Genomic DNA, 19,714 nt, shown 5'->3' with positions numbered 1-19,714 from the left:
ACAGCCAGATGTGGCCAGATCTGGCCATGGTTGCCCAGGAACACCTGTCCTTGTCCACTGACCAGTGTTCCAAGCGAGAGGGTGTTCAACATTGCTGGTGATGTAGTGACAGCCCACTGCACCTCCTTGGATTCTGGTTTGGTGGAGCAGCTTGTGTTTCTGAAAGTGAATCTCCCACTGCTGGGGTTCCCCAAGCTCCAGGTACAGACAAAGCTCTACTTTTACCTGCACTGCTACATCCCCCTTTCCCTCCACTCCAGCCTGTCCCTCACCCCCTGGCATCTCCATTTCCATTTTCAATGACTGGCTTTTTTGCCTGCACTGCATGCCAGCCTCTGGCTTCTCTGATATTTCTTCCATCCAGGAACAGAACACACACCAACTGCAGGTGCTTCCTCAGCCTGACGAAGGTTTTTTCAACCTGAAACCTTGCTAAGATATGTTTCTGTATCTATTCAGTAGGTCTACTAAAAGATACCAGATTAGATTGACCCAAAGAACCTTGTCTGCCAGTGCCATGTCCTCAGACCAACACCACTAGCACCTGCCCCCGGTCAGGTCACCAGAAGGAGGCAGGCCCCTGGGCACATCTAAGCCCCAGGGCTAGGGCTGGCAGGGAGACTTCTTTGGCAGTTGCTGGAGAAGAAGCTCCTGCAGGAAAGGAAAGACAGGCTCTGTGATAGTTTGGCTGCCTGAGATGCTGCTAGCGCTACTGTGCTGTTCACTAAGTTATCACCTGTTGTTATTTAAAATGGTGGACTGGGTTGAGGCTGTAGGGGAGGAGGAGACCTCACTGGGGCACACTACTGTGTCATGCAGAGGTGCCAGCACCACTGAGGGTGTGCCTTAACACACACATAAAGTTACACATGTTATGAGTTTTGCTTGTCAGCAGCTTGAGGTGCAGTTTTCCAGAAACCCCTGCACCTATCTCCTTGAAACCTGGCAGGAATCATGGCCTCAGCAGAAGCTACTATGCCAGCAGTTTTCACCCTGCTGCACCTTAACACACACACGACATGAGTTTTGCTTGTCAGCAGCTTGTGAGGTACAGTTTACCAGAAATGCATGCACTTATCTCCTTGAAACTTGGCAGACCTTGTGGCCTATCATGCATGGTGTTTTCACCCCCCTGTGAAAACATACTTACAAGTGACATGAATTTTCTTTCAAGATGTTGAGGTGCAGTTTTCCAGAAAACCCCCTGTACCCAGTAGACACAGATTGTTCTGGTTAGATTCCTGTTGAACCAAAGTACTGAGAGAAGTGCTAGATTTGGCTTTGGCCCAAGATATGATAATACACTGGCTCCTATGAGCAGTGTTTGATGCAGTCTAGTTAGTTCATGTGTGCAACTTTGGGGTTACAATTCAGTTTTTAATTAATTATTAGTTTCAAACTACAAAGAGTTGAGTATTTACAAAAGAAGTACAATTTCTTGCACATTTACTTATCCTTGGGCATTTATTATTGCCATGGGCCTACGATTAGTTCTGAATTCTTTTTGGATGGATACTCTTGATTATTTACATATGCTTGTATTTTTATTTTTTCTCTGTGCCAAAAACTCAGCAGTTGCCTTCAAGTTCATTCTGTCTGTCTGTAATGACATTGACTAATATACTGTCACATTGTGTGATCTTAGAAAAGGTGTCAACTGTACTTTTTCAAAGAATTCATTTTAATCAACTCTCTTTGCCTCAGGAAGTCAGACTTGCAAACATACAGGGTGGCAGATTCTTGTCCTATACATTGCATCATTCATAAAAAACTGGTTAGCTCTGTGAGGGTTACTGTGCATTCAAGGTCATGAGTACAGTGTTCAAGGCATCTACGTACTTATAAACTCATAAATCATTTCATACATGTTTGTATCATCATTTAGTATAATAAAATAAGAATCAGGAGATTTTTCTACTGTAGTAGATGTGCTGTTTGTAGGAAATTAGTTGTTTTTGCATGTTTACAAATATAACTATTTTCCTATTATCCCATAATCATCAGTTTACTTTATGGTAAATGCTGTTAATTTATTTCACAGACATATTCAGATGTTAGACTTTAAAAACAGTGTCTAACAGTCTGCAAAAAAAGTTTAGCAAAACCACATATTTCACAAATATTATCTAAACTTTTGTCAAATTGGTATTTCAGATTTGCAGTGAAATTCTAAGCTAACGTGGTTTCGTGGCAAACATTCTGCATGCAGTGCTAAATTTTATACCACACATATAAAAAATATACTTTATACCCAGATGCTGTTGTGATGGCTCCAATTATTAGAACCTGGATAGCCAGATAAACCACTGTTCCAATTATCTTTTATGGACTCTAAAGAGAAATAACCATAAGCTTACCTGATGTTGGTCACAGGAAGGAATCTCAAGGCCACTTGCAAAGTACAGTGAAGTGAGGCCTTTCTTTATCCACACTGTTAACCATTGTTTATTAGAGAGAGATTTTAAAGCTCTCTCTCTCTGATACAAGATTGTTTCTTAGTGAATCTTCTGAAATCACCTACTGTGCTTTGTATTCACATGCATGGCCACAGAGTCTATGATGAATACGAAGATAGGAACCTGGTTAATGGAAGACAAGACTGAAACATTATTGTCGTTGAAAATAACCCATCATGTTTTTTCCCACTCCTAATGGTAAATTTGATAAATGATGCACACCTCAAACATTCTAGATTTCTTTACTTCAGGAAAAAAATTACACTCTCTGAGTCTTCCACAACAAAAGAAAAAAAATACTAACATACTCATCTCAGAAAACATGACAACTTGCAATGAAATGAGATGACTGCATTTGTTTGGAATAGATACAGTTGAATAAAAATGGTCCATTTATTACAAAGCCATGCTGTCTTTCTTTTTAATGGTTTTGTTTTGATTTTTGAGAATAATAATTGTTAAATGGAGTTACTATTTGAATGTACTTTTGTGAAAAATTCAAAGACTGCTAAATAGATCAGCACTAATATACATTGTGTTTATTCTGCTTGCTCTTTGTTTTCCAGAATGTTTCCAAACCATGCCTTGTTGTGGTATGTGGCACTGAATTAAATGAGTGATTCATGATACAATACAGGCTATTCATGAGGATTTATGTATTAAATTAAGCTAAAGGGTATGACTGTTTCTGTCAGTTCAGTAACCTATGATCCTTTGCACAAAGGCAGCAGAGGCAACAAAGTGCAATTTATTATAAATTTATAAAAGACCTTTCTTAAGCTGACTTGAATATAGTTAAAAGCACAATAAGTTGCTTGAGGAAAGCTATGGAAGTTAAAGATAAAATGTGTATGTATATGTATTTTACCAAAGATGGGTCTTCATCTATGAAGTGTGAATCCGGAGCCCAATTTACCAAAGTCTGAGAAGATAAGGCCTTTCTTTCTTATATAAATCTGTCTTTAAAAGATTTAGGGGTACAAATTTATAGCCATACTGGTCTACAGGCAAAAGGAATCAGAACTCGTGCCAGAAGTGATAGTTATTGATTGGCATTATTGTATCAAGATCTAAACAACTTCTGTGTTCAGAGAGGTTTGAATTTGGTGTTCCAGTATGAACCCATATATAAATGTTTGTGTAATTTACTGTGGTATTCAATGAAGAAAGTAGTTATATGTCAACTAATATACAACAGCATATGTGCTACCTCTCAGATTCTAAGAGGTAAGTAGATTCTAAGACCTTCTTATAGAAGATTTTCTCACTACATAATGTAAGAAGATAGAGTATGCCACTATAAAATTGATATGCAATATTTTAATAAATTACAAACTCTTTATATAGAAATAATAACCTCTAAGTCAATGTGAAATTATGACTTAAAATTACCAACATTTATTGATGGTCTACCTAGAGTTCTTCATATTCAGGTGCCCATACTTCTCAAAATCATGGTCATAATCAATTCCCGAGTGTAGACCTTGAGGTCTGAACAGGAGTGAGGACTGGATTATCTTTCCATCCCAGAGGTGATTCTTTCAGAGTTGAGCTGAATGAACAGGAAATATAGGGAAGTTTGTATGTTCACTCTACCTCCTGTACTTAAAATAAAAATGAAAAGTTGATGAAGAGAGAGGGGGAATCATCAACAAAGGAAAATCAAAGTACAGTAAACGCTGAGTTATCCGGCACTTTACAAGCTGGCATGCTCTGTTAACTGGCATGCCGGCTTGTAAGGGCTTGTAAGGGAAAGTGAAACCAGAAGTGCCCGCTGTGGCACTTCCAGTTTTGCAGAGCCCCCACGGCCCAGGAGAAAGCAGCCTACGCTGCCAAGCCTCCACGACCTGGGGCATAGCAGCCTGCATGAGTCTGTCCTCCCTGTCCCTTGGTGCCTGCAGGAGGGCTGGCAATGCAGCGGGAGGGGCAGTGACACCCCAGACCTGGTGGGACAGGTGGTGGCCCAAACAGGCAAAGACAGGAATTCAGGTTGCTCAGTTATCTGGCATTTTTTGTTACCCGGCTCCCTCCATTCCCCATGGGTGATGGATAACAAAGCTTTTATTGTAAATAGATTTTATGACTATTCCATGCTGTGTTAAAATTTTCTCCATAATAGAACTAGTTTCTTTTTTGTTGAGGATCCATGAGATAATTATAACAACACTATGATTTAGGTGAAACATTTAAAAACTGAAACTGTTTATATTTTTCAGAAATCCTCCTCCTACTTTACTACATCCTGACAAGTGGTGCAGAGGATTCAACCACTTCATTTCACAGTGAGTTTTCCTTCTTTTGAAAAATTGCTTACTTAGCAATGCCTTTCATAGATATATAGAACCCTGAAATTGGAATTTACTTGGTCCAGAGAGTTATTTTGCTTACAGAAGGTTTTTCACTGAAGTTTCATCTGATAGTTGAAGAACCTTCTGCAAGTTTTAAAAATTCTATAGCTCAGTTTAATCTATATGTGACAGGGGGCTATCCTGGAGCCAGGTCTCAACTTCAGTTCACCCACCTGCCTAAGTGCGGCAGTCCGCCTAGTCTTGCCTGCCATGTCTTTGCTGGTATAATATGTGAAAGACTGCCCATTTTAATGCCCCGGTGCCAGGGGGCAGTGTACATAACTCTGACCTCCCCTTATTGTGTGCCATGCCTTGCCAGTAGTATCCATAGGTTGATAATGGCTCCAGCTCCACAGTGGGCACCATAACATTTTGATCTGGATCCCAACTAGACCCCTCCCAATCAGGCAGTCTGCTGTGCCCTCATTCTGGGCTGCCAGACTCACTGCACTCTTCTCCCTCTCAGCAGTGGCCCCCTCTCTGGGACCTTTGGCCACACAGGTCAGCTTTGCCTCTAGGCCAGTTGGTACCCCAGCCCTCCTGCCTCTGGGCATCCATCATGAAGGTCACTCTGGCCCTTTTGACCCTTCTGGTCCTGGCCCCAGCGTTGACCAGTTGAGGGTACCTCAGGTCAGCCTTCTGAATAGCTAGCCCACTCCCTCTTGTCCACATTCTCGGGCCTCTCCCAACAACACTAGGCCTTACACCGCATGGGCCTCAGGTCTCTGATAGTCATGCTTGGATCCCCAAAACTGTCCCTAGGTCTGGGTCACCCACCAGGATGTGGAGGCTGGGGTTTAAGGTGCCCCTACCTGGCAACTGGCTTGGAATTTCTGGGGGACTGTCCTGCCATAGCCAGCCCCACCAGACCACCCTTCCCCGGCAGGGTGCCATTTTTGGTTTTACTCAGGATCAAGCAGGCCTATCTGCCTAGTCTAGTTCCCTCATTAGGGCTCCCAGATGGTGAACTGGGGCTCTCTCTCTCTCTCCTTGGGCCCATCTCTAACTCTGACCTCATTCGGAGTTCATAGCAGCCTGCTTGCTGGCTGACCCCTACCCTCTTTGGCTGTGATATTCCCCCCCCCCCAAAATGAAGGGTCCTTCAGTCCTTGTGGGCTCTGGCCCTACTCCCAGTCCAGTCAGGGTGCCAGATAGCTTGTCATGGCCCTGACCTGCCCCTTGCATTGAGCTTATTTGCCCTTAAACCATCTGACCCTGGCCCTCTTGCATTGACCAGTGTGAGGGATCAGAAAGTCAGCTGACGCCCATACTCCAGAGGGGTCCCTCCTAAGTCAAACCATAGAGCCTTCACCCTAATCTGGGTTGGCCTAGTGCTCCCACAATGTTGCCTGAGACCTAGGTCAACTGAGCTCCCCTGAACCCTGGCTTTACCCCTGCCAGCTCTACTCCAGGGCTTGCCTGGTACCTTTGTAGGCCATGCCTAGGCTAGGCCTTCTTCTTAATAGGCTAGGCCTTCTTCTTAATACATCCTAGCCTTCTTCCTGAGGCTCAGGACCCTGCTGGACCCTCTAGGAACCTACTACCACCCACATAGTTCCTTCCTTATCTCCAAGGTTTTGTGAGCAGCAGCTCAGCCAGATGGGTTCTGGCTCCTACCTTGGGGGTCTTTAAGAGGAGGCTAGGTGTCAAACGACACCTTGCTGGGGTCGTTTGACAGTACTGGGGCCATGGCAGTACTCTTTCCTGCCATGGCAGGGGGTCGGACTTGATGATCTGCTCAGGTCCCTTCTGACCCTACAAACTGTGAAACTATGTTGCCCCTTCGGCTGCAGCCACAGACTGCTGATTCAGCCCTGTGGGCCTGAATCTAAAATGACTGCCTCATCAGAGCTGGCCTGCACCTGCCAGCTGCCTGCTTTCAGCCTTAAAGTGTCAGCCATCCAAAGATGTAATACCACACTACATTCATGTGATTTGCTTTACATGTGAACCATGGATTACATAATTAATTAGCTTCTTGACTTCTGATGTATCTGGGGCAAATCTATTAACTTGTCATATTTTCTTGATGGCTTTGTGAGATAAAGTGTAGTGGCCCATGTTGTTGAAGCATAGAAGCCACCTTTAGCCTCTCTTGGCAGGAAAGGTAAAATCAAAGTGAATGGTGGGCAATTAAAAATAATAATTCCTTATTTTAGACAATTATAATTCCTTATTTTAGAAAATCATCTTCTACTTTTTCCATCCTGCCTTGGATACTACTCAGAAACCACATACATGTCCTGTCCTGTCATGTCATATGCTACTGATAGATCTTCAATTGGGGAGGGGTGGGAGGTGCTGATAAACCCAACTCATGCTTTGTTTGTTAGTATAAAATTGTTACTAACAGTAATAACTGTTACTACCATCAGATTCAAAGCACTTATAACAGTTTCTTTGAATAAGCAAAATATATTGCACATGTCCTTAGGACTTAATTTTGTACTATGCACTAAACTAGATAATATGATCACAGCATTATCCAACTCTCACTGATTCAACACAATTCAAGATGCTTAATGATTTAAAATTTCTTGTTTCCATTGGTTCAGCTCCACTTAGACTTTTCACCTTGCCTTTGAAAACCTGGATAGGTTCATTTTGAAGCTGTGCCATGAATAATATACGCAGATTTTTTTTTGAATGAGCAGTGTCACAGGAATTAAGGCAGAAACTGGCCTTTTGGAGTTACACTCATTGTAGGAAGCATTGAGAGTTAGGGTGGTAAGATATAATGTAGTGGCTGACCAATGGAAAATAAAAGTCCTACTAATTTAGAAAGCTAAATAAGTTTTTTCTTAGCTTAAGTAGCAGAAACTTGTGTTTTGGAGCAGATAGATCTGAGTTCTCTATCTCTATCCTGCATATAGCTGTATGTATTTTGTTAACATTATAGTATATATTATGATCTAAACTGTGGATGATAATATATTACAAATGGTAAGGGATTTCTTCCAACCGACACTGGATGTTGATTGGATTTTAGCAACTACTGATAGAAAGCCTCTAAAATGGGAGAGTTGATACTTATGGCTGGCAACCAATACACCAATTTGGTGAATACAATGAAGTGTTTTACTTAAACTATGCTAAGGTGAGGCAAATGGTAAACATGAGGATAATGTTAATAACCTAAAAGCATCATGCACTCTTCTGCACTTGCTTCTTGGTGCCATCATTCTTGGAAATCCCCAGTTGTTGTATGATTGGGAACAGTGCAACAAATGACGTTTAACATTTCCTGACATTTTTCAATCTTTTAATTCATTTTGAACACTAAAAGCCAATAGGGTATAAATGACTATTCATAGGAGTCAGGGTTTAACATGTTGTGTTATACTTGCCTTTTGGCTTCTTTTGATATCTTGAAATTATATATTTTTTGTCTAATCAGTCTTATTTTTTTATAGTAGCTGCTTCTCCAATTTCAAATATGCTGTGCCTTTTTAATAGTTGAAATACACATCGAAAAAGGAAGTGTATTGCTAATCTGTGTTTAATCATGAATTATATCTGAAGAAAGGCAACAATTGTAATAAATTTGCTAATGCTATGGCTGCAAGAGGGAAAATGTTGGCATGGAATTCACTGCCATGTTATGTTTCTTCATTTTTCGGCCCTTGTTTTTTATATCATTTATGGTGCTAAGGTAATGAAACATTTTTTGAAGGCTCGGATTTACATTAGTAAATTTTCATTTTTTAAAAATAACATAAACATCAGACTGAATGGCAGTGAACCTTATAGCCATTAGGGATAATTGACTCATTTATAAGCATTAGTTATACATTTGTCAATGCCCGACTTGTGACAGCTTAGTTATGATAAATTAAAAGCAATGATTGTATAAATTCCATACTGCCTTTTATCCATATGTTAGGACCTTGCCTGATGTTTCTGTCACACTTGTGATGAGTGGTTGGCTTTGCAGTAATTTCATTATCTACCTCCTTCATGATGGCTAACATTATTTGCATAACAAGCTTATCTGGTTCAAGTTGTGGTCCAGACCTGTGTATTGACACAGAATGGAGCTTGCAGCTTCAGCTGCGCATACCTTGGACTTCAGTTCTGTTGACACAATGATTTCATCCTTGCCACTGTAGCTTTCTTTTCATATTTCTGTGCCTTGTTCATGAATTGCCTTCTTGTCTGAGAGGCTTTTGTATTACAGACACACACACATAATACAGTAGTTTCCAAATTTTCTAGCTAGAAACTCCAGTGCAGTTTCTTATGTAGCCCTGAACAATTAAATATAATAAACATAAATTACTTGTGTTAAGGTGAAATCCACAGATACTAGTTAAACTGGAATATTGATTTCTTAAATTATGTCTTTACTGCCAAAAAGGCCTGTTTTTACAGTAATATAATTATCACAAATTAGCTGTCTCACTGTAAAATCCTAGGGGAGTCTGGACCTAGGTACTTTTTAGCTCAGCATAGCTAGGTGAGGTCATCATTGTATTCCCTCCCACGATTGACCTTAACAAGCTACAGTGAAGAAATAGTTTTAGTCAAACCATTTTAGATAGCTGTCTGATTTGATGTCTATTGTCCATTTATACAAAGTATACATACTTTTATATTGGTCTGTAAAATTGCAGGTGTACCTTTTTATCTCTACTGCTATAAATGTCTATGAAGAACCTGGCTAATTAGCTAAGAATGTAAGAGAGAGGATTGCTTGTTGTTTATTTAAACATACATATTAGTGGGGTGAAACATTTCCTTACCAACAACTGCATCAGCTGGTGGTTGAAAGGTGACTAAAAATGAAAGACATTTACCTATGCTTATTCCATGTTTATTCATACCTTATGTATAAAAAGTCTGTCATATGCTGGAAAAGTTTATGTGAGTAAGCATTTTATTTTGTAGTTAAAACATTAATGCCATTTCTGTCCTCTTAGTATAATTTATGTCCACTATTCACAAATACAGTGTTTCAGAATTGATCATAGAATCATAGAAATTAAGGGCTGGAAGGGACCTCAAAAGATCATCGTGTCCAACTCTCCTGCTCTGGGCAGGAAATAATGTAGGTTACATGCAAAATGAGTAAAATAACAAATCAGCTAAATAATTGATATGCTACAAATAATATACTTGGCATTTTATGCCTTAGAGGGTGTCTAGTAGTGGCAACAAGAGTTAATGTGTTCCTGGAGCAGAATGATACAATAACCTTTATTTACATTACATCACAAAATGGTAATTTTAATTAAAATGAGCAGTTGTGTCTCTAGGGGCAGACACTTCCCTTTTACATTTATTTAGCCAATGATTAGCTATTATGGCTTTTTGAATTAATTAGTCTCCTTCAAGCTGAAGAGAATTAAAGTATTAAGAAATCCGGGGAGCTGTAAGCTTCAAATGTGAAATCACTGGATTGAGGGTCACAAAAAATCATCACAATAACATACTCTTTATTCTTTCCACAACTGGTTATAAATATGATGCAAACGTGATTACCTAACTTGGCAAACTTATATTTTTACATCAGTTTTCATATAAAATGTGATCATAGCTGTCATCTCCAGATGGACTATTATACTGATGAATAGAGTCTCAGAGCCCTGTTTAGCTTTCACTTATATCTCATATATGATCTCACTTCTGTAAGAATTTTTCAGTCTAAACAAAACTGTTTAGTGATATTCAGAGTGTGTTTCTTCCAGAAAGACTATTTACCATGTTCTTTCACTTAGGTTGTGATGTGTGTTGGATTTGAGAAAACTGCCAAGTTATATAGTGGGTGCATGTACATGTGCAATTAGTGTGGAACAATAAAATCCAGCTCAGATTGAGCCATAGTTTGTCTCCTGGGCACAGCATTTACATGTGCACCCAGTACTGTGGCAGACTGAGCCAGGAAGAGCAGCCCTGGGCTGGTGGGAAACCTGGGGGATCAGCCTCGAGCTCCATGTAGCGGCATTGGGCACTGGAGGAGCTGGCTGGGGCATGAGGGTGCTACAGTGCAAGGCTAGCTGGCAGGCAGCTCATGCACTGTAGCATCCTCATGACCTAGACAGCCACCCTACATGTGTGTTTCAGTGTATTTAATGACTCTGTCATGAGAAGGTAGCATCTGGGACAAGTACAATCCTATGGCAGAGTCAATAAGTGCCAGACAGTACTATCCTATGATAGAGTTAATTTACTGTGCACTAATATGGGCGCACATGTAGATGGTGACACTTTACTATGGAACTAATCAGTCAACTCCACAGTAAAACACATGTAGATGCACCCAGTGTGTAGGAGGGCAGAGGGCTCTGCAAATGTCAAAAAGAGACAGCACTAGCATAACTAAGGCAGGATGTCTGGGGCAGCAGCCCTAGGTGCAGACATAGAGGGAGTGGAATAACAACAGTTGCTGGTGCTACCAGCTAGCCATACCATCTGGGGTAGATCCAGGGAGGAGCAGTTGCACACCCATTTTGATTCTTGGCCCAGCCTCATTTTAAAACCAATTGCTTGGCAGTGGAATCAGCATTTCTTCTCCGAAAGCAGTGAGGAGCTGCTGGACTTCATGGCTCATTATAATCTACCTGATTCCTTATAAACTCTTCATGCCACAGGTCTTAACTACTCTTGCCCAACTTTTTAAAGATCTTGATGTTCCACTAATCAAGCTATCCTTTCTTCTGTAATTTTGCTGTCTGGTAGCTGCTTCTGGTAGCTCCTAATTCATAGCCCTGCAAACTGTTTTAATTCTAGCTAAAAACATTAACTCAGGCATGAAAATAGTAACTCAGGTGAATATTAACTCAAGTGTAGGAATAACTTCCAGTGTACCATTTTGAGTACTATCAAGATGCTACAAAATTTTGTTTTATGAATCTAAAAAAAAAAATGTATACTTAACTCTAATAGCTACGGGACTGAGACAACAGCTTTTGATTCTTGTTACCTAGTTTGTTATGTTTTTATATATCAAATTAATGCACATTCAAATAAGCTTATATTAGTTTTTGTTTCAGCCTTAAAGTGAACAAAATTGCCCTGGGTTACTAGCTTATTCGTGAAGTTTCTAGTTTCTTTTGAACCAGAAAAAATATGCCTTGTTTCATATGTGATACCCCCAGTACCACAACCTGTCCCCTTTCAAAATCTTAAATCTGCCCATGAATACCACAGACACAAATAACCGGGAGCCATCACTGCCCCATGCATCACCTTTGCTCTGGGTGCCAAGCTCCCTGTTAGTAATGATAGATGAGCAAGAGTAGGAGCAAATGAGTTAAGTTATTCTTATTCTCTGTTTCACTGTTCTCTGAAATCTTAGAAGACCTAGAGGCATACACATTTTATGAACCCTATGTGGAGCTGCTAAGATTGTGTATCACCCACCTTTCAGTATTACAGAAGTCATATTTCAAAAGATGAGCTGCTTTCAGGGTGGTAGGAAATAAAGAACATTCGTTGTAGATGTCTGTTTCCATCTTTCCACTGAAGAAACATGTGAAGAAAATAAAGAGATTTTCAAAGATCACTAAGGATGGGAGTGCTGTGATTTCATAGGCCTCCTGTTTTATGGGGCTCACCTTTCTGTAGTGAAAAAAGCACGGTGTGAACAGTGTACCAAGGGTTGTGGATGATCAATGGCAGAGAAAAAGTATTTTAAGGCAGCATGGGGAATACTGAGTGAAGAGAAAGAGCATATGTTAGTCAACAAATGAAGTAAAAGAATTGCCTGGTTGGGCATCGTTTTTTATATAGCCTCTTATATGTCCTCTCCAGTATATTACACAGATTATCCATGCACTTTTGTGCCACATTATTTATATAGATTTCCTTTCTTTTGCCCTCACAAATGTTTTTTATTCATCAGACATTAGAGATTGCATGGAAAATCCCTTCATGATGCCCTGACAGTATTCCATGCCCTCTTCATATTTTACTATACATGATACAAGTCTTTTCTTTAGAAGGATTTCAGCAGAAATGAAAAACATAGTGTCTTCAGGTACTTGTACACATGAAGATGCCATGTTGTACATGTGATGAAAATTTCCCTTTGTGTGGCTTAATGGTATCACACATTAAGTGTATGCAAGTTTTGGGGGTTTAAAATGAGTTTACATTGTTGCAAAGAAAGCAACATCCCAATGTAGTGTAGTTTGCAACATTGCAAGTTGGAATGTTGCAGCTATTAATCAGCTCACCTCCCTGCTGCAGAAGAGGTGGGGCAGGCTTTGCAGAAAAAAAGGATTGGGCCCCTCGCCACTTCTGCTTTCAGCAGGCTTCTGCAGCTGGCAGAACACCTGAGTCCACATGGGAATGGGCTGGTTTGCCTTGGGGCAGCAGGAGGGTGGCTGGGTGTGCTGATGGCCAGAGAAGGTGGCAGGACAGTGCACAGGGTGCAGGGCTGCCCAGGCAGGCTGCTAGGTTCTCCAAGCCTGCCTGGGCTTCCAGTACCCTGTGCACTGTCCCTGCTGCCTTCTCTGGCTGCCTACATACCCAGCTGCCCTCCTGCCACCTCCCCATGTTGCCCCAGGGGCAGTCCAGCCCATTTCCAGGCAGCCCCAGGTGTCCTGCTAGCCACAGGAGCCTGTTGAAGGCAGAAGTGGTGAGGAGCCTGATCCTTTTTTTTTGTAGATCCTGCCCACCTCTCCCATGGCTGGGGTGGGGGGATGAGCTTACTGATTAATGGCACAGATTAATGGCCCTCTGGCCATGGGAGAGGTGGGCAGATTCTGCCCAAAAAAAAGGATTGGGCCCCTCACTGCTTCTGCCTTCAGCAGGCACCTGCAGCTACCAGGACAATAACGTATATACAATGAGAGAAAATAAATCTCACAATTTCAATTAAAAACTTGCTGTTTCAATTTAGGGGCATAAAATGCAATCCTGGACTAAAACCCTGTTACATATACAACCACCCTCTTTCTTTCGTAGTTTTGTTTTCAGTCATCCTCAAATGGACAGGCTCTAACACTACCAACATAGATTATAGATGATCCACTTTGTGTACACTGTAAGTTTTTGAAAGCATGAAAGAAAAACTAACTATAAAAGTGATAGTACAAGTAGTAATGGTTTTAAATTGTAAAGAAATATGAATTAATAAAGTCAGAACATCCTGCCTGATACATTGCAACCTCCCCTTTGCACTGCACTGGCAATGAGAGAGGCATGTATAATAATGCCAAACTAATTAGTAGATCATGAAATCCTCTTTACAGGAGGCAAGTATCATTATCCCCAGATGGAGAAACTGAGACAAGGATGGAAGGGACTGGCCCAAAGCTGCAGCGGCAGAGCGGGGAATGGAATACAAGTTTCAGGAATCCAGGAGTGCCAAGCCTATGGCCCGTGGAGCTCCCAAAAGGGCTCAGAATTCAGGGGCATAATAAGAAGTGGGTTGGACCTACCTTCAAAATTTGGGGATTGAAGCCCTACTGGGGAGGGGAGGGAAGGGGAGGGAAGGATGCCTGCATTAACTCCTGTGGTAGTGGTAGCAGCCACCACTCCTGCTACAGCTGTGTCTAAATCTGGCCCAAGGGGAGTCCCATGGTCTGAATCTGGCCCACAAAAATGGCTCATTTTGTTACCCTTGCACTATACCATGCTGCCTTTTAGTCTGGGGTAATCTCAACAGAGATGCAAGAGAGTCATGTTTGGCCTGTACCCATAAGAGGAATAGTGTTAAATTCTGGTGATACCCAGGTAGCATAGGGGCTATCTGGGAAATAGCCAAATATTGAGAGATTAGAGTTCTTAAATACTGAGGAATTAGAAAATATAAGCATGTAGTTCTTCCAGAATTGGGAGCAGAGCTTTTACTATTAGGAAATATTTCCTAATTATAAATTGGCACAATAATGTATAGTTCTGTGTGTGTATTCCTAATTGCTAAGCAAGTATGACTGATCTCCGTGAGCTAAAATTTCACATCTGTTGAATTTCCCCCTAGAAGACAAAGGTAAAAGAGGCCTTCCCAGAAAAATGGAAAAAGCACTTATGGAAGCACCTTCCCTTCTGATGAAAAACTCATATTCACATTCAGAATATGGTTTCTTTGCAGCTACTCTAGTGTCCTATATGCATTATCTGGCATGAATCACACATGTCACGGTGACTTGGGGCACTGGATGTCATAAAGTGAACACATTTCGGGACTACTTAACTGAGACTTAAGGCGATCTTGCAACTGAAGTCCATCAGTAGAATGAGCAACCGATTTTATAATAGAGCTTTGCCAGCCAGTTCTGGCCATTATTCTGTGGGGCAGGTTGATGACATTTAGTAGATATTGTCCCCAATAGAAGAAAAGGTTAGTCCTGACTTTACTGCATAGCAGATGATAATCACAAGGGATGTTATGTGAGATTTTTCCAAAGCATCCTATTGTGCTATAACTTGGCTTCTATTGTCAATGACAATCCCAGTAGATTTTAAAGAGAGCAGAGTTAGGCCATCCCCAAATGTTGTAGATCAGGTAAAGCCTTTTCTATACCTTACTTTGACATTTCAGTGTGACCCAGCTCATTGTTGCTTTCAAATATATATATTTTTAATTGGATGTCATGATGATTGGTGCTAAAAATCCAGCTGAAAGATGATTTATTAAGAAAACAGGTGTCAGTGACATTTTAGTATTAGTGTATGTCTTTCATTGTTAGGCAAGATTAGTAATTTATAGTATTTTCTACCAAGAGGCAGATCAATACAGATATATATATGTGTTCCGTGCAATGGAATTTATATTAACGTACATGGTAATTGACTGTTGTGTCATAAATTCAGTCCTTCCTCCCCATATCTGATTGTAGCAGAGAGAACAGTAAAATGTGTTATTTATCATGTTGTTCTCATTTGAGGCACAAGACCTATTTAACCTATTACCTTCAGTCACAGAGTGTGCTTTTTACTAAAGGGACAGCTATATGCAGGTCTGTAGATAACACTCTGTATATCCTGTATGTCCTGTTGAATCAGGACAGAAAGCAGAAATGCTGTAGGCAAAGCTGCCACTGTTTTTCTTTCATATTTCAAATGGGAGTAACCTGCAGTAGTGGGGGATGGGCAGGATTGGGAAGAGGAGGCTGGGAGGCCTCAGAGAAACAGACCCATCATTGGACCATTATTACAAATGTAATTCATGATGCAACTGTTCCCTTCCACCTGCCTGCTACATGTGACTGACCAGCATCTGCCAGAGCTCCCTGTAACACAGAGACAAGAAGGGGCAGTTAGAGAAGCAGATGCTGTGTATGTGTGTTTGTGCATGTATATGGAGAAGGAGAGCAGGGGATAGAAAGTTTTAACCATTCAGAAATTTTCTCAAGCAGTTTTCTTTTCATTTCCAGGTTCTGATTTGTTTTGCTCCCTTCCCTGCAGTGTTGGTGAAATAGTTGACTTAATCGGAATAAATGAGAATCAGAACTGTCTTTAAGAATTTCTTCTTTTCTGAAAGGTTTGGAATGTGTCAGTGGAGATTCTGAACTGAGGCACGGGGCACTGTGCTGCAAAATATCAGTCAGCCAATGCTAAGTGGGGTTTTGACACCTCATCTTAAGAAAAAACAAAACTATTTTTATATGGATGTAGGTCTCATAAAAAATGGCTGGATCGATAGCAGTGGAGAATGGAGTGTCTTTTATTTCCACAAAACACACCTTACTCATTATTTATTTATTATAATGACTGTATTGCTAAGAGGTCTTTTGTACAGCCTAGAAAGCAGGGTCCCAATGCATTAGGTGCTGTACAAACACAGAATTACAAGATGGTTCCTGTTCTAAACAGTATGCAGTATGTTTACAGAGGAAAACAGGTAGGTAGAAAGCATGGAAGAAGAGCACAAGGAAATGGCAAGATGATATTTCTCTTCATGAAATAAAGTGATTACAGTAATCCAGCTGCCTTAGATTCATCAATTCATAGATTCATGACTCAGTAGGTCATCGAGTCTGACCCCGTAGGCAGGAAAGAGCGTCAGATGACCCCAGCTAGGTGCCAGTCCAGTCTCCTCTTGAAGACCCCCAAGGTAGAGGAGAGCACCACCTCCCTTGGAAGCCCATTCCAGCTTCAAATCAGTGGTAATCAAGTTTTTCCTTGGCGGACTGGATGGGCAGTGCCCAGGCTAGTTCCAGCTGATAATCCTGATCTGGTGCTCAGGGCAGCCACCTGGCCATGCAGAGGAGGTTGGGGGTAGCTCAGCCCCACAGTAGGGGGAAGGTGGTGTGGCACAGCCCTAACCCAGCCCCATGACAAGGAGGCTTGACTCAGCCCTGCAGGGAGAAGGAATAGCCCAGCCCCAACATGATCCTACAGGTGAAGGGGACATGGCCTGGCCATGTGGGGGGAAGGGGTTGTGGCCCAGCCCAACCCAGCCACACAGAGGGAAAGGGGCATGGCCAGCTCCAACCTGCTGCAGGGCCTAGGATTTGGGAATTTGGCAACAAGGGAAGGTGGCTGTATTATTTGCCACCTCTCTTCCAACCCAAATTTCCCAACCTGTGGGGAACCCTGTGGACCAGATGCCATGGTTACATGCACCTGACTTGGCTGTGGACCAGAGGTTGAGCACCCCTGCTTTAAATAATTCTCAATGGATGGATGTATAAACAGTTCATTACTGGGCAAAAGGAGTGGGTCTCTACCCCATGCCAGCTGCCAGGCAAATGCTGACACTCATTCTCTTCAGGTCAGTGGAAGCAGAGCTACTGATTAGCTGTTAGGGAAGAGGGGTAGGTTGCCACCATTTAGTTTTCACTTATCCTTGGTATCATTGGTAAGAGTGTCCAAACAGGTGATTTCTACAAAACGACTCACATGTAGTCTGTCTCCTAATATCAGATGCATAGCAAGTTCATTGAGTGCCCAGACTGAATGGAGGGGGTATGCCAACCACTGTAGAAAAAGAGAGAAAGTGTGGGGGAGGGAAAGATAGTTTTGTCTGCTGTAGGAAAGGATCTTGCAGGATGGGGAGCACCATTCTGTTTGTTTCATTTACTCTCTGCTTCCCAGATTCACTGCATGGGGCACTGCTGCGCTGCCTGGCTCCTGTGCCTGGGCAGGACAGTGCAAGTCTCCCCCTTGGCATGGCAGAGACTCTTGGTGGGGGGATTTTTGCACCCCCTCATAGCCGGAGTCCAGAGCTGGTGCTCCTCTCACTCAGGCCTAGTTACACGATTGCCTAAGATGTTCAAAAAAGAAGGAACATAATTCCATTATGTGTGGAAACATTCCATGTGTGACGTGGTTAGGATAAACTGTACATGTCTGTGTAGTAGGAACTGCATGGAAGCTATCCATTCACTCCATATAGTCCACTGAGGAACCCTCAGCTGGTAATGACTTTTGGTTGCATTTCCTGCTAAATCCAGTCATATTTGCTTTAGGAATTTAAAGGTGAAAGGATCTATATTTTTTTTGACTGTTCCTACTGAACTTATGGTTGTTTTTATTAGAAATATTTAGCAAGTTTTGATAACATTCAGTGGAATCTGTTTTGCACTGAAGGGCACCCCTCCTCCCCAACTCAGGAAACACTAGGGCCCAAGTTCCTGGCCATCTACATTTGGGCACTAGGGCTGTGCGAAGCTTCAGTCCCCAATTTGATTTGGTGGAGATTTGGCCTGATTTGGTGGCCAAATCTCCACTTTGGAATCAAATCAGAGGACCCTTTAATCTCTCTGAATCAAATCAGAACCCTCCGAATTGATTCGGAGAGATTTGGAAAGATTCAGAGATTCGGACATAAAGACAGCTTTAAATGTTTTTTCTACATACCTCTAGGTAGCAGGGGCTCATAAACACTGAGGTGCTGGGGTGCATGGGGTGTCCCACAGAAGCACAGGGGCTCCCTAGCACACACGGAAGTGGACCAGAAGCACTTCCAGTCCACTTCTGGGTCCGCCAGGGAGTGTGCTGGGCACCCCTCCTGGTTTGGCGACTGGTGTCTCCTGGGTCTGGGGAGGGCACCCAGAGTCCCCCTGCAGCTGATTGCCAAACTGGAGGGTGAGCGGGGGTGCCCAGCGTGCTCCTCAGCATGCTCCCCAGCAGACCCAGAAGTGGATTGGAAGTACTTCAGGGTGGGACACATTTTACCAGGATGGGACACATTTTACTTCTGGGTTCGCCACCAAGCATGTGGAGGGCCCCCCCGCACTCCTGTGGCATGCTTCATCCACCCCAGCATCGCAATGATCATGAGGCACAGCTGCTACCTCAAGGTATGTTAGAAAAAACTTTTAAAGTTGTGTCTATGCCTGAATTGCTGATTCTCCAAATCAGCATCGAATATTCAGATTCAGATTTGGCCAAATCAAATCAGGGACAGTGATCAGAATCAACTAATCAAATCACTGTCCCTGATCTGGGCTGAATCTGAATCAAATAGGACCCACTTCGCACATCCCTTTTGGTATCTGCAAAAAATGGAGCAAAACTCTGCAGGGATGCTAGGAGGAAACCAGCATGCCTTTTTTTGTTCATTACAGGTAGATTTCCTTACAAGAATCAGTAGCATAACTGGACTGGGGTGGGACTGAGGCACCAGCCCTGGGTGCTGATTTAGTGGGGGGAGCACAAAAATAGCAATCCTTGTGATGCTGGTCTGATCACTGCTGCTGGCAGCCCAGCTGCAGCTGCTGCCCCATGCACTGCCACCACCTAGGGCACCAAGCTGCTCAGTTAGTTATGCCTGACAACGTTGCCTTTAAAAGCAACTTCTGCTCTACCGTTTTTTCTTAAGTAGCCTCAGAAAGCTATGGGAACTAAAAGGGTGAAAATCTCTTATGGCTGGTTGTGTAATGGTTTCACAATTCTCCCCATCCTGCTACAGATTTAGTTACTATTCCTTTTCTGGTGCATTTCATTGTTGGAAATATCCATATGCTGCATGATCTCTTGTGGACAGAGAAAACTCGGAAGTGTTGTGCCCTGGGT

At 42.2% G+C, this 19,714-nt stretch overlaps 1 protein-coding gene across 1 annotated transcript in view; it reads left to right on the top strand.

Moving 5' to 3' along the window:
- The window catches only part of MYO3B (myosin IIIB), a 219,885-nt gene that overhangs the window by 69,321 nt on the left and 130,850 nt on the right, over positions 1 to 19,714 (top strand). The window contains exon 8 of the mRNA XM_019553538.1: positions 4,673 to 4,738. Within this exon, the coding sequence (XP_019409083.1) occupies positions 4,673 to 4,738 (66 nt within the window). The remainder of the gene's footprint in view (positions 1 to 4,672; positions 4,739 to 19,714) is intronic.

This window comes from Crocodylus porosus, unplaced genomic scaffold (assembly GCF_001723895.1).
Source record: "Crocodylus porosus isolate Cpor-Errol unplaced genomic scaffold, CroPor_comp1, whole genome shotgun sequence".
NCBI lineage: Eukaryota > Metazoa > Chordata > Crocodylia > Crocodylidae > Crocodylus > Crocodylus porosus.
The sequence above is the reverse complement of the archived record's forward strand: the minus strand, read 5'-3'. Positions and strand labels throughout refer to the sequence as shown.